At 34.6% G+C, this 15,517-nt stretch overlaps 1 protein-coding gene across 4 annotated transcripts in view; it reads left to right on the top strand.

Annotated features, from left to right (window-relative positions):
* The window catches only part of LOC145260436 (calmodulin-lysine N-methyltransferase-like), a 206,130-nt gene that overhangs the window by 107,791 nt on the left and 82,822 nt on the right, over window positions 1–15,517 (top strand). For 2 of the 4 annotated variants that reach the window (XM_080118442.1, XM_080118443.1), the window contains one exon: window positions 2,484–2,519. The exons of the other annotated variants lie outside the window; for them this stretch is intronic. In XM_080118442.1, coding sequence (XP_079974568.1) covers window positions 2,484–2,519 — 36 coding nt within the window. The remainder of the gene's footprint in view (window positions 1–2,483; window positions 2,520–15,517) is intronic. 4 annotated transcript variants of the gene reach the window in all.

Genomic DNA, 15,517 nt, shown 5'->3' with positions numbered 1-15,517 from the left:
CCTTTTATCCGGTGACTAGGAATCGGTAAAAGGGAAATGGAACCGGGAGGGAGTGGCGGGCTTGAAAATGGAATAAACAATATAACAGGACCTTTCCAAGATACTCAGAATCATAAAAGATGGAATAATTACACAGGCGGATGATCGCTCTCTAGTGACTGAAATATTTCTCGATGTTTTGATGACGTCAGAATTCTACTTTCATATTAAAAAAAAAAGGTGTCCCCATTCACCGCATTTGGCTTTTTATTTCCTGTTATTTTCAAATAAGCATTTTATATACTAGTGAGTTTACTCGCTAAATATCTAACATAATTGTCTTGACCGTCTTCAAGATTATCAAGATTGCCAAGACGTACCTGGAAAAGGTTGAAGGTTACATTAACAACGATGATCAGACCAGCATTCCGAATAATGAAAATAATCAACACCATGGCGGTATGAATCTTTATTTTCTCTTTGTGGCTGTAATAATGGAAGCAATTGAAAAGACCGACAAATAACTCCATTATTTGCTCTGGGATTTGGTTTATTCTTTGCAGCATTTGACGGCAAGTGCATCTAGGTGAGAAGATAAGAGTAGTCCAAATAATCGAAATCATAGAGATAAGAATCCTTTTCTTTTTCTTTTTTTTACATGGAGGTCATCACTTATCAAGGCTCAGAAGCCACTCGAGGATAAGGGTTATTGTGTGTACAGTAATCAATGGGGTAGTGTTGTATTATTCGTTAGTATTGGAGATTTGATAAAGTGTCATTACTTAAAGGGGCGGTTCATCAGGAATTTGTTTATGTTGGACTTGAAGACATCCAAGTTGAAGACAGAAGGGAAACAGGCAAGTGGCAGAGAGTTCCACATGCATGCAGTTCTAAGAAAGAAGCTTTGTTCATGGAATCTATGTTTTGATTTAGGCACAGATAAAGACTGGGGAAAATTATTGACAGTGGTTTCAGCTAGACGGATGTTTTTCATGAAAGATTGGCGAGGGCGGACCAGAGATTGGAGCTCAAACGAGCAATTGTCATGAAAATAACGATAGAACAACAAATAACTCCATTATTGGCTCTGGGATTTGGTTTATGTTTTACAGCATTTGAAAGCAAGTACATGTTTCCCTTCCAAACCTAAAAAAAAAAACAGATATACTCTCTTTTTGACGCCAACACCCAAGGTGTAGGAACTGTCTGGCTTTTCTGCCACATCGATTCCTCCCATATATATGACATAATCACATTGAGACACTAGTTCCTATTAGATGACCAAAGTTAAGCAATGTTGAGTCTGGTCATTACTAAAATGGGTGATCATTTAGGAATTTCAGGTGGTGTATGTGCTCTCTGCTTATCTTGGCATTGTTTCCAGTCATCTAGCACTTCTCCTTGTTACTGGACTAAAGCAGTGCTGATTCAGGAGAGGTGTGGTTGGAGATTGCGCAAGCCTTGCCTCACAATTACTCACGCAGCTACCTTTACAGGAGGTATCCATTGTCTTTTGAGACTGAACGGAGGCATTAATTACTCCCATGGTGCAACTTCCTGTACACCTTAATCTCTAACGGAAAATCCTTTTTTCTTACTTAATCAAACTTCATGTGGAATTTTCTGATTTAAATCTCATTTTTACACACTCAAGTCCAATATCGTTACATATATATTATTGTTGCCTGAATCAATGCGGTGACATCTTGGTTAATATATGTAGTACAAGTTTCTTATCTTTGCTGTTTTCAGTCTATCTTCTCCGATTTTGTTGTGTTTGTTTCTTTGTGTTACCCACTTTTGTATTTTACGAGCCACAAAATGTATAATTTTTTATTCGCCGGATCACTAAATTTAGAACAAAAATGTAAATACATTTATATAATAAAAATTAGGCAACTTTTTTTTTTAGAAGAAAATTTTATCATATGAAATGCATCCATTAAAAGCAAAAAAAATTTAAAAACAAAATTGTCGGGTAATTATTTTTAAAAAAAACAAATAAAACATTTGAAAATTTAAAGTTCTTGAAGTATTACACATTTTAAGTGCAATATTTATTCATTCAACACAACATAATAACATTAACACATCAGTTCTTGTTAGATCACCAAAGTTAAGTTTTTCTGAACCTTGCCAGTACCAGATGGGTGACCATTTTGTAGGCTAGCAAGAGCTGTATGTAAAAAGATATATGTAAAACATATCTGCTAAAATAATGCAGTCCTAAAGATGCATTCAGTCTAACTTGCTAATGTACATTTGTGTTAACACAATACAACAACCTCTCCCCGTGTAGAAGTTCTGTAATCAAGCATGTGGCGAAGCTATTTGTTCGTTTTTTTTTTCTTTCTTTCTTCTTGTTTTTTTTTTTTTTTTTTTTGATATTTGTTCATGTTTCTGCGTACCAACGATTGGCGACTACCGCCTTCAACAACTTGTTTACCGTGGTGGCTACAATTAATAAACGAACATCTCAAAACCGATCGTTTCTTTTTGTCTAGGCTAGCCTCGTTACCAAATCGGATGCCAAGGGCAAGGTGAGTATGGACAGTGTTGTCGGTGACGTCATTGTTAAGTCTTTTCGTCTATCACTCGGACAGGTCACAGATAAATAACACCTTTATTTTTCTACTTGTTTCATACGTCTATATGTATCAGCGCCATCTTCCTTCTTAGAATTCAGCTTGTTCGTCCGTTCACTTATTTATATGTTATGCATCGTTAACAGCAAAAACGAGTTATCCCCCTTTTTTTAAATTGTCCTTCCTTCACCAGGCTATTGTCTTTTGTATTGTTTATTGTTGTTGTCTTCCCAGTGTTTTAATAGGTACTGCATGTTTCTTAGCAACAAATGTTGAGCTACGATTAAATATAATTGTCAATATATATATATATATATATATATATATAGAGAGAGAGAGAGAGAGATTGCACAACTCTTGTCTCACAATTACACGTGGAGCCAATCTTACAGGGGTACCTATTGTCTCTCAGGACTGAACAGAGGCATTGTATCGTCATAATGTTTATTTAATGGACATTTGAAGAGGTCATTTGCGAGCACCGACCCAATAGGCCAGTGGTTAGAACTGCCGACTATCATGGTGATGGTTGTAGGTTCACTTTCCGGCTAGGGAAAGGTGTTAGTCTAGCTGCACTGATGAGTTGTGATACAACAAAACAGTGCTGTATGTGGATGACTATATATTTTAAGCCCCCCCCTTCCTCTTTGGGTAGATCACTGTCGTAAATGTATCTCACCTGCTACTTAATTGCTTATAAAGCAGGGCCCACCCATTGTTTGTGTGTAAATAAACAAAACAGCTCGAGCACTGTAAAAGCAGTGGGCGAATGTTTATTTAATGGACATTTGAAGAGGTTATTTACAAGCATTGACTCAATGGGCTAGTGGTTAGAACTGCCGGCTATCAATACGATAGTTGTAGGTTCAATCCCCAGTTAGGGAATAGTGTTAGTCTAGCCGCACTGATGAATTGTGATACAACAAAACAGTACTGTATGTGATTACTATATATATATATATATATATATATATATATATATATATATGAATTTTGATATAAACTTCATAGAAATTACAACAATTCATTATTAGACAAGGAATACAAAAACTTTATATATATTACAATAATTCTTTTTTACATTCTTATCTAGATACACATGTTTCATCCTTTTCTAGGAATCATCAGTGTGGCGAATGATTATTCTGTCGGTCACACGATTCGAACTTGAGACTGAAGTCAACTTTTAACTTTTGTCTGAACCCCGAGAATCATGCGATTAACCTAACAACCATGATGAAAGGAAGATAATTAAGGTCTATTTAGGCCTTTATACATGAATATATCTAGAAGGTTGCATGACAGTCTTCGATGATTTAGTAATATAGAGAATTTATAACTAGATAATAAATTTGCATAAAGGTTTTCCTACAATGGTGAGCTACAGCTTATGCTTTGAACCACTAATACTTTTGAAATAAATATTAACAATTATTTTTATACTGTAGATACCAGTGTTTCAAGCTTATGTAATCACCAGTGTAGGGAGTGGTAATTACTGCCACTGGGGAGATTTGAACTCAGAACATTGTAGGCTGATATTGTATCTCCAGGACACCAGAAATTAACACAAGATTTCAGAGAAATTAAGTATCTAGAAATGCCACATCAGTGGGCATAAGCAATAAGCAGTCATATAGTATTCAACAACAGGAAGTTGGAATATTGTGTTTTTGCTTCGGTTGACCGCTTTTTCTATATTCGTTAAAGATGGTCCCGTTTTATTTTTTTTCTTGAGGGGCTTTATAATATATCTGCGTGTAATCTCTATGGAAAAAGAAGGTCAGAGAAACAGCATAAAAATAAGAATGTATTCATACATAAAATATTATGGGGGAAAACAAATTTGATAATTTGCTAGAATGACATAGGATGTCTACTTCTTCTATTTCCCAATACTTTACTTCGTTAAAAAAAAAAGAAGAGAAATATGTGGGAAAAAAAGACTCATACAATCTCATTTGAAACCAGTTGAGACTAGTAAGTTGATAATGCTGGATTTTGAAAAAAAAAAAAAAGCACACACAGCTGAAACATGTATATACATATGTAGCTAATAATTGTTTTGAATTTATATGACAATTAAGATACACAGAATCTTCCACGTTTCATCCTCGTGAGTATGTGGCATTATATTAGCATGCTTGGGCCAAACCAAAAGTGTGTTAGCCGACGATTATCATGATTATTCAAACCAAAAAGTTTTGTCAGCTAAAATGTGTTTTAGAATAATCAAAATATTTAGAATAAATATTTATTTGCATTAATTTAGGAATGTAACTTAAAAATGTTATCATAACAATTCAGTTGACAACTTAGAAAAGAATGTTAAAACATAAATAAAATATGTGACAGAGGTAGATCATTTGATTTATGTCTTCGGTCACGTGAACTTAATGATGAAACAAGAGAGCTTGAAAAGCACATATCACTTGGTCAAAAGTTGAGAGCCAGTGAGAGCAGACTCGGTCGGAGTCAGAGGGAGAAGGACAGTCATGGACAGTAATGGCCCGAGTTGATAGTAAAAGTCTAGAACCAGCGTTGTAGCTTTTCAATGGGGGAAACATCCGAAATAAAGCTGCTGTAAATACCACCAAGGCTTCGAGTTGTACGAATCTTCATTTGCAGCTTTTCCACGGATCCATCAAATCAAGATCAACCCAGATGGATAAGATATGTTTCGCCATTGGCTGATGTAAAACCCCAGAGACTGTTATTTGTCCCTTAATGTTATAATTGTTATATGTCCTGTTTAAACAATCACTAGACAATCAATACGCACGTTCATATCTAGACGATCAGATATACATATATATATATATATATATATATGTATACATACACACACACACACATCAATAAACACACGTCATATACAGGGTGTCCCAACATTTATTATAAGAAAGAAAAGTTTCATACATCAAAATACTGTGAACAAATATGGAAACCAGCTAATTATTGAAAGTGTTCAAATTATTGGCCATTGTGGTTCGTGAACAGCTGACAATGCTCACCGATTGAATCGAAAACGTTCCTAATCGGTTCAGTTGGTATGTTAACACATCTTATTTCAATAGTTGCTTTCAACTCACTCATTGTAGCTCATTTTGTGGTGTAAACCCTGTGTTTAACATACCCCCCATTCCCCCCTCCTCCAAAGAGAAAAATCCGTGGGGAGGGAGTCAAATCTTGTGAGCGTGGACAGTACTCGATACTTCCTCATTGTACTACCAATCTGTTTCACAGGTGACTATCACGATATGTTCTTACGTCATGATGATCGTGAGGAAGTGCTCCATCATGCTGGAAGTGCCATTCTTTATTTCTCTTGGGAACGTATTCATGTAGCAAGTTGAGATAATTTAAAGAGTGTGTACATTTTATTGGGACACCCTGTAGATGACTGTGACATGTATATATATTCTCATACAATCTAACCACTAGAAGACACACACGTGTGTGTGTGTGTGTGTGTGTGTGTGTATATATATATATAGATATATATATATATACCCACTGTTACGCAACAAGGAATCGTCAGGCTATTGCATGAAATTAATGTTGATTTGTGTTTTTATATATTCTCGTGATAGTTGGTTTGCTAGTCAGCCAACCAAATTCTTTGTTATTCACACACTCATTTATTGTAGCCAATGCGCATACTTTTTATGAGGCAAGTGTTTACATGACCTCTAATTTACCTGTTTCTTTGTTCTTTTTGGAAGACATGGGTTCTGCTTTTCTTTGTGTTGGGAAGTGATCTAGTTTTAATCTGGATGGTTTCCACTTACATTTTATTTTATACTAATGTGTTTGTTTATGTATTTGTTTATTTATTAATTATTATTCTAATTATGATTATTGTTTTTTTTATTGTTGTTGTTGTTATTATTTATTCATTTTCTTTGTGTTGTTATCCTAAGGTAAAGTTTGTTTTGGGTATACATACGTTTGGTATTTCATTTCTGCAGTTTAATAAATTTTGGGGTTTATTTAAATTTTAGGATAGGGGTTGTTGAAGTTTCTACACATGTTCACTAGCTGTACTATTTTCCACTCTACTATCAATGATCGTCCACTTTCTTTGAACCCCCAGTAGTGGTTTGCTAATACTGTTTTTATTCATTATTTTCATGCATGATAACTGGGTGTGTGCATAAAAAAGAATCTGATTGGCTGATAAGCAACCCAGTACCACAGGAATATATAAAAATATGAAACAAAATCGATCCCGACGAATCTTCACAAGGATGAAATGTAGAAAATTCTATGTAGCTTAATTGCCATATATATTTTCAAAACATACTACTTAGCTCTGCTTTATGTATCAAGAACTGGCGAAGTAAATGCTGAAAATAGATAAATAAAATTTTATGTAAATACACAAAATAACTTTCAATCCTTTTTTTTTTAATTGGGAGTCACCACTTACCAAGGCCCGAAGGCCACCCAAGGATAAGCGTTAATAAATGTAGGGTGGTTGTGTAGTAATCGTTAATGGTGTAAATTGAGTAGAATCTGATTATTTATTGGGCACGGCTTAACAAAAACTTGTTTACATTGAACTTGAAGGCTACCATGTTGTATTCAAATGGGAAGCAGACCAGTGGAACAGTGAACAGAGCGATTATGATAAAAGGAAAACATTTAACATTAACGCATTAAAATTAACCAGCCACCTTTTTCACCATTAAACCCTGTCCTCAAGATTAGAAGAGAGAGAATCAGAAAGATCTTGGTCATTGCTGGTCTTTGAAATGTTGCCATAGATTATGGTGTCGTCTGCATAAACGTCTACGAATGATCTAAGAATTCATATACAAATCAGCTTCAGGCAACATTAAAAACAAATTAAAAAAAAAAAGCAAAACAAATTTAATAAAAACTGCTGAAACACTGCATGCCTAGATCTGTTAAGTTAACAACAAACAGGTGTCAGTTCCATCTAGGAGTTTCCAATTCATAATCCGGGTGAGCAATAGAAAACAAATTACATCAACGCTAAACACTTTCTGCAACTGATATATCATGACTTGCCACACGCAAAGGCAGATAATAACCAAATGACAATGGATTCCAATGTTGACTCCTTTTGGATTGCCATCAAAGCGGTGTTAGCTTAGTAGCTGTGAGCTATGAGGGGCGTTCAATAAGTAATGCCCCTGACACACTTCTTATAGCAGCAGAGCAACGAAACTTGGCACAGTTATTAATCGTTTTATATATATATATATATATATATATATATATATATAGGAATCACCCAGAGTTACACATTTCTCCCATTGTTTAATACAGCTCTGAAGACTGTTTTTGTAGATCACCCCAAGTTGGTCCTCCAACCACGATGAAACTTCAGAAATAAAGTCTAGTAAACGTTTTCCTTTCAAAAACAACTTAATAGTAGGGAAGAAGTGAAAGTCTTAGGATTCAAGATCAGTAAAATAGGGGGATGGGGATAGGTGTTCACTGTCACGCACCCGTGCTTCTCATCTGGTGACATGCACATAGTAAAACAGAGCGTTGTCTTGCAGGAGGAGGATACCTTTGCTTATCTCTAAATGTGACACCTTTTGCCAGGAAATCTGTTATCACTACACCATCATGGTCCTAGAGCACAGCAAGCATGACCTTGATAGTGGAGGGTTGCAATCTTGCCATCTTTGGAGGCAGTGAATCCTACTGCTTCCACTTCAGTGATTTGGGCTTTGAGCTCTGAGTCACAGTTTTTTTTTGTTTGTTTTTTTTTACACAGTGATCACCACTTATCAAGGCCCGGAAGCCACTCAGGGATAAGGGTTATTGCAAGTACATTAAGTTAGTGAGGAGATTTGCTGAAGTGTTTACTTAAGGGGGCGGTTCATTAGGAATTTGTTAACATTGGACTTGAAGACATCCAAGTTGTAGTCCGGAGGGAAGCAGGCAGACGGAACAGAGTTCCACAGACGTGCAGTTCTAAGAAAGAAGCTTTGTTCGTGGAATCCGCGTTTTGATTTAGGCACAGATATAGAGTGGGGGAAATTTTTCACAGTGGATTCAGCTAGATGGGTGTTTTTCGTGAAAGATTGGCGAGGGGGGACCAGAGATTGGAGTTCAGACAAGCATCTGCCATGGAAATAACGATAAAACAAGGACAGGCTCGCAACGTCTCTTCTGTGGGAGAGAGGTTGCAGGGTAGAGAAAAGGGCATCCCCCACTAAGCCACGAAGTCTATTTTGTACTCTGTCAAGGCAGGATAGGCTTGTCTAATCAGTCTTTTGAAAAACTTTGACTCGTCTTGGCACATCTCCAAATTCATCTCTGAGCACTCAATGCATTCTTGCTTCAGGCTTTATGTATATGGTAATTCTCATGAATGATAATTTTCATGCACCTTGTGCTAGTTTTGATCCTTTCTGCTATTTGGCGAATAAGTTATGCATCAATCTTCTAAAACGGTAGCCTTAACTTGACTGAAAGATGCCACATCGATGGCAGAATGGGCAACTTTATCGGGGAGCTATTTCCATAGATTTCCGGTCACGTTTGAATTCACGGTGCCAGCATTTTACAAGGACATCATTACCATACGTTTCTTTCATTTCATCCAAAAGTCTGCTTTGACAGATGATGGAAGAAAGCAAGGAGGGGGAAACATGTAAAACTCCCTAGACCAAACAAAAGTTATGACATGTTGCCATGTTTTCGAGTGAGAGAAACAAAGGCTTTGTAATCAGTTCTCTCTGGTAAGCTGTATAAACGAGGCATAGCTACACGACGTATAAACTGATAATCTAAGTTGAATGTTATGAATGCCTCTGTCTGTCTGCGTCTCTCAGTTCTCAAGTTAGAAAACTAAGGTTAATGAGGAAATAAGAAACTCCATGAGTAAATTCTCTCCAATAAAAACGTAAAAAACTCAGCAAAGTCTACTTGTGTCATTTATGCATGAGAAGTTTATTCGTGTTGGTTAAACAGATGAATGACAACCAGTAGATGACACAGCCATTCATGAAATGGCGATCATAAAACGATGATGAAAAGAAGTGCGATACAGAGAACAAAAGATCACAAATTATGCATTCATTTCATCTTTAAATATTTATTATATTTCCCCCAAATCACCGGACTCTTCAAAATAATCTTCTAAAGAGAAGGTGGCATCCATTTGTACCTACTACTATTTATCTACTCTCACCACCACCAGATTCATTATGAGCTAATTATCTATAGCATAAAATGAAATGAACACCATTTATTCCAGAATACTTAATGAACTCTCTACATTCTCATTCCTGAAGAAAAACAACAAATGCTTGCTGCATGTTTTCAATGTTGCGAAAATAATCTTGTGCTGCAAAAACACAAGGATTATGTTTTTAAACCAATACTTATATATATAGTTAAATTCCTATTAAATAAGTCACTAACAGATTTTACTTTGAACCTGATTTAATCAAACATGTTGTGATCTAGGAAATAAGCTGATAACACTAGTATATTTACTCATTTTAAAAATGTTTTTGTTTAGATTTCATACGTAGTACTAAATTGATTTTAACTGGCAACACTTTTCATGTCCATCACTGTCCATTTCTAACTCTGCCCTCAATTTAAATATTTGTCAAGTTTGTAACATATTTTCTCTTTTACATCGTTATTTTTTGTCTTAATTTTTAAAATAGAATTACAATTAAAGTGTAGTATAGTATACTTAATGTTTTCTGTCCTTGGTCAGTGAAGGAGAAATTATTTTGGACGGAGACAACATGTTTAGATAACATAATGTATTAATATATATATATATATATTAACTTTTTAAGAAATCAAAATCACAATAAAAAATAAATATTAGAGCATCAAGCTAAATTTTATTTTCAAAGTGATTTGTTTCTATTTACATAGGTAACGTTGGGACACGGATCCTGCTAGTATATGTATAAAACTCAATGTCTCTATGCATTTACTTGTGTATCCTCTATAGAAAGTTTAAAGAATCCAAAAGTGCATTCGTAATTAAAATTTACCAGGGAAGACAATGGAAGTGTTGAAGTAGTATTTTAGTAGGTCTGTCATACTTAAGTTGCAAGTAACATGTTTGTAGGTTTATCATGCTTAAGTCCAAAATAGCATTTTTCGTGGGTATGTCAAGCTTAAGTTCAAAATAGCATGAATTTATAGGCTTGTCATACTTAAGTACAAAATAGCGTTTTTGTAGGTCTGTCAAGCTTTAGTTCAGAATAACATTTTTGAAGATCTTTCATGCTTAAGTGTGAAATAGCATTTTAGTCTTCCTTGATTTCACACATGTCTAAAAAAAAGAGTTTTTCACTCTGTTGGATCATCTTACTTAAGCTCCTAAAAATAATATTCATATTGAATGAACACATCTTAATTGACGTTTGGCAAAAAAGGCAAGATTAAGCGTCTATTTCTGAACAAATCGTAAAAGAAGTTCTTGATCTTAAATAGTGACTGCTTAAGGGGAAACAAACATCGGTAATCAAGAGACAAAACGTGTAAAGCCTGAAAGAGGGAGTCCCATGTAACATGCCACTTAGTAACACATAGGACCTACAGTTCTGAATTTTTTAGATGAGGGCTGATTGTTTATATTACTTGTTTTGATCGAACTATTGTTCTCATCTTGGGTGTTATTTGTGCAACATTTCGGTCAATGTAGCAGACTGAGTAAATAGATCAACAGTATATCGAAAATTTTAATCTATATATCTATAAAAGTGAACGTTTCTGTGTGTGTGTGTCTGTCTGTCTGTGTGTCTGTGTACATTTCCATATGCAATAACTCTGTCAATTTTTAGTCTACAGACCCAAAATTTGATATACAGGGTACTGAGATTTGGGAAAATCTTTGTGATCGGTTTTCGGCCAGAAATTTTGCTGTTAAGAGGTCAAAGTTCAACGATTTGACCTTTGAGAACTCTACCAAACTTCTCCGACAATTTTAGGTGTAAACACTTGAAATTTTAGATATAGGTTCCTTGGACATGGGTCTAACTTAATAACTTGACTTGAGCCCAAAACAATAAATTTTAAGGGGTCATAATAGGGATCAAATTTTAAAAAAATAAACTTTTTTTTTTCTCAGCATACACCTCCAAACACCCGGGCAACGCCGGGAACCCATGCTAGTTATAAAGAAAAACAAAAATTGTACAACCCCTCTATAAAAGTAAAAGGGAGATAATCCCCTGTCAAACTTTTCTTTGTCAACCAATTTTTTTTCTATACATTGAACCACAGTGAAAAAAAAACAAAAAAATAAACAAGAAAAACCCAACTCCAAGAATACGAAACCATCTACGAAGCCAGTAACTTTTTTCCTTTCTTTTCCAAGATGGCGACCAACATGGCTGACGAAGGTCGAAGGCTACACCGACTGAAACATTGCACAAATAACACTCAAGACGAGAACATTAGTCCGATCAAAACAAGTAATACAAACATAGGACCTTATTAGTCACTTGGCTTTGGTCTGCGTTGCTGCATATTTTGAGCATAATGTTGTTAGTTAGAAACGATCATGTAATGATATTGGACATGGATGTGTGAAAATATGGTTAAAATAGAGAATTGCGCATAAGTTTATTTTAAGCAAAAACAAAATTTTACATTAAACGTAAACAAGTTCTTGTTGAGCTGTTTCCTTAAATAATCCAAATTCTACCCAATCTATACCGTTAACGATTACTACGCTACAACCTTCTGGCCAAGATCTAAGTGTAGTATCAGTTCTTCAGATATTGCACTTCAGTTTCTTGTTCTCTCTCAGTGGAAGAGCAATCCTTCACGACTGAGACAATTTTATTTTTGTTCCTTTTCTTCACGTTAAAAAACGACCCTCGTGTCTTACTCTGTCCCGTGGATAAGCATTGTAAATAGGCGCAACTTTACTTTTTCATTAACCCTTATCCTTGAGTGGCCTTCAGGCCTTGATAAGTGGCTACTCCCTTGTAAAATAAAAACAGGTCAAGTTAGAGGAAGATTTAGTGAGGCAAGAGCTATTCATTTTGACTGGGGAGATATGAGAATCTGAATGTTAGTGATGAAAAAAAAAAAGCTTGGTTTAAAGGCGAAACCTCAAGTATCTTCAGTTTATCAATAATATTGAATGTTACTTTTTATGAAATCTTTTTAGTTCTTCGTTGTTTTGTTTTTTTTTGTTTGTTTTTTTTTTTGTACTTTCTATTGATTTTTTTTAGCGTCTATTTTATTTTTAGCATAGAGATTTCAGACATTTTCTCCACTAACCCAATTATACCGCACCCTTCATCATTCATCCAAATTTCGATCTGATCCGATCAGCTTTTACACAAAGTAGAAAAAATGAAAGTGCAGACTCTCAAACGAATGTAACGGACGTGAGATTCAATGGTTTTTATTTATTTTTTACTAGCGGTTCCGCCCAGCTTTGTTTGGGCCCTTTAGGTGTATCAGAATTTTTGTAGGAATTTTTGACACCCCTAACACGAAACTGCGAATAAAATATAAAAATCTCGTAATTTCTCTGTTAAAAGGGGTTAAAACAGTCATGAATTTTCTGAACTCAATATTTTTCAATTTTTAAACTTTAAAAATCTATCAAAATTTTTCTATTGATTCTATTTTTACGATATTTTCAGGGTCAATGTGAAATTTTATGTTCTTTCCAATAAACCGAATATAATATTTTAGACAAACGTTTTTTTTTTATTCACGCCCTCCCCCCATTTTCAAGTGTCTATTAAAAAGTAAACAATTAATTTACTCACCGAAAAGTAAATAATTGATTTACTCACGAATTGAAGAGAAAAGGTCAATAAATAATATATTCAAATTTAAAACAAAAAAAAACTTAGTGTTTTTTAGAATTTTACTTGTAAACTTTGAAGTTTAAAACCTTTTTTTTAACCACGTTATTTGTTTTTTCTTCTTTTTTTTTTAATGGAACCTTGGTCCTTGCTTCTTTAATTGAAAAAAAAATTAGGGCTTGAATTACATTTTTCGATGAGTTATAAGCTTGGAAAGACAGGTGGTCGAATAATTCATGCCTCCCATTTTGAAATGTCTATTAAAAAGTAAATAATTAATTTATGTACCAAAGTCTTATATATCACAAATTGAAGAGAAAAGGTCAATAAATAATATATTCAAATTTAAAACAAAAAAAGTACTGTTTTTTAGAAATTTACCTGTAAAGTCCGAAGTTTAAAACCTTTAAAAAAAACAAAAAAACACGTTGTTTTTTTGTTTTTTTTGTTTTTTTTAATGAAACCTTGGTCCTTGCTCCTTTAATTGAAATATAAATTAGGGCTTGAATTACATTTTTCGAGGAGTTATAAGCTTGGAAAGATGGGGTGGAAATTTCTGACACACCTGGCCCTACGTACTGTTCATAACTTTATGTGCATATGTATATATTAAAAAGTGTGAATATGTACGGTAATGCCTTTTTATATAATAGGCTTTCTTAACTACCATAGAGAAAAATTGGTAGAGACCGCAAACGTCAAATGTTTTTTTAACTTTGACCCCAATTTTCGCCCCTTAACATTTATTGTTTTGGGCTCAAATTAAATTAAAATGTTTGACCCATGTCCAAGTAATCTACATCTAAAATTTCAAGTGTTTAGACCCAAAATTTGTGGAGGACTTTGGTAGAGTTTGTAAAGGTCAACTCTGTAAACTTTAACCTCTTGGCAGCCAAATTTTCGACCCAAAACTGATTAAAAAGCTTGCCGCGTGTCTGAATACCCTTTATGTAAAATTTCAAATATTTAGACTCAAAATTATCTTACTAGTTTGCTAGAGACCGCAGAGGTAAAATCTTTTGAACTTTGACCCCTTGGAAGCCAAATTTTCAGCAAAAAAAAAAAAAAAAGAAACAAGTTAATTTGTAAAAATCATCTAACACATGCCAATATGTAAAACAGATGTTAAACCGATGATGATGATGATGATGAAGAAGAAGAAGACCGTGAGCACAAAATCTGACTGGGTCAAGATTTTTCTGGAAGATTCTAATTCATCCCTTAAAATGCTAAAATGTCCTCAAATGGTGAAAAAAAGGCTTCCCGTCTCTGGAACACATTACCACTGGACTTCTTCCCTGCAGATTACAACATGGTCGTCTTCAAATCCCAATGTCTCAACAGATTTCTGTCATAAGCTATTCTGACAAATATTCAAACTTAGTTCGTTACATTAATCATTCTCAGTTCTCTCATGAGGTTATTCATCTTTTAACTAGCAAATATTTAATTTCATTAACCTTGAGTGGATTTTGAACTTGACGAGCAGTAACCTGTTAGTACAAATAAAAAAAAACAAACGCTACCAGTAGTTTTTGTTCAAAACCAACCAAAAGTTAGAATTCAAATAGATAAGCATACTACAACATTTTGTAATGTTGTACATTTTACACATGTAGACCCAACACGTTGTAGCAGAGTATGTCGCAAGGAACATAAGACAAGCAACAACTGGACTCTTTTTCTTTTGTAAAAACGACATTTATTTCTGGTACTTTCCCGAATAAAATGTGATTCCGAACGTGATCTCAAACATGCTCTTGAACATCATTCCTGTCACTAATATGATCGTCCTTTTTATAGCGTTTCTTTGTCCCTACCTGTGACGTCATTTCACATGCATTTGCATATGTGCATTCACGCTCTGTTACATTTTAACCAGTTCTCGACATTGGTTTCCCCAGTTCTTTCTTTATAGAATCATGTACCATACTGAAAATGGTGCTACAGGATCAACAAGATTTGAACATGACATGCCTAGGTCGCCAGGTTTTTTTTTTTTTTTTTCATTTTCACCCCAAACAAAGCACAGTATCACTTTGAAGTAGGGTTTGTCGGGGATATTTACGTCGAGAAGATACAAGTACTTGTAGTTCATCAGAGCATTCACCATTAAAATACTTATAGAACGAGCAGAGGGACGCAACTTTTTGTCGATGGGAC

The sequence above is a fragment of the Euprymna scolopes genome, chromosome 36 (assembly GCF_053919585.1).
Source record: "Euprymna scolopes isolate OS-2025 chromosome 36, ASM5391958v1, whole genome shotgun sequence".
NCBI lineage: Eukaryota > Metazoa > Mollusca > Cephalopoda > Sepiida > Sepiolidae > Euprymna > Euprymna scolopes.
The sequence above is the reverse complement of the archived record's forward strand: the minus strand, read 5'-3'. Positions and strand labels throughout refer to the sequence as shown.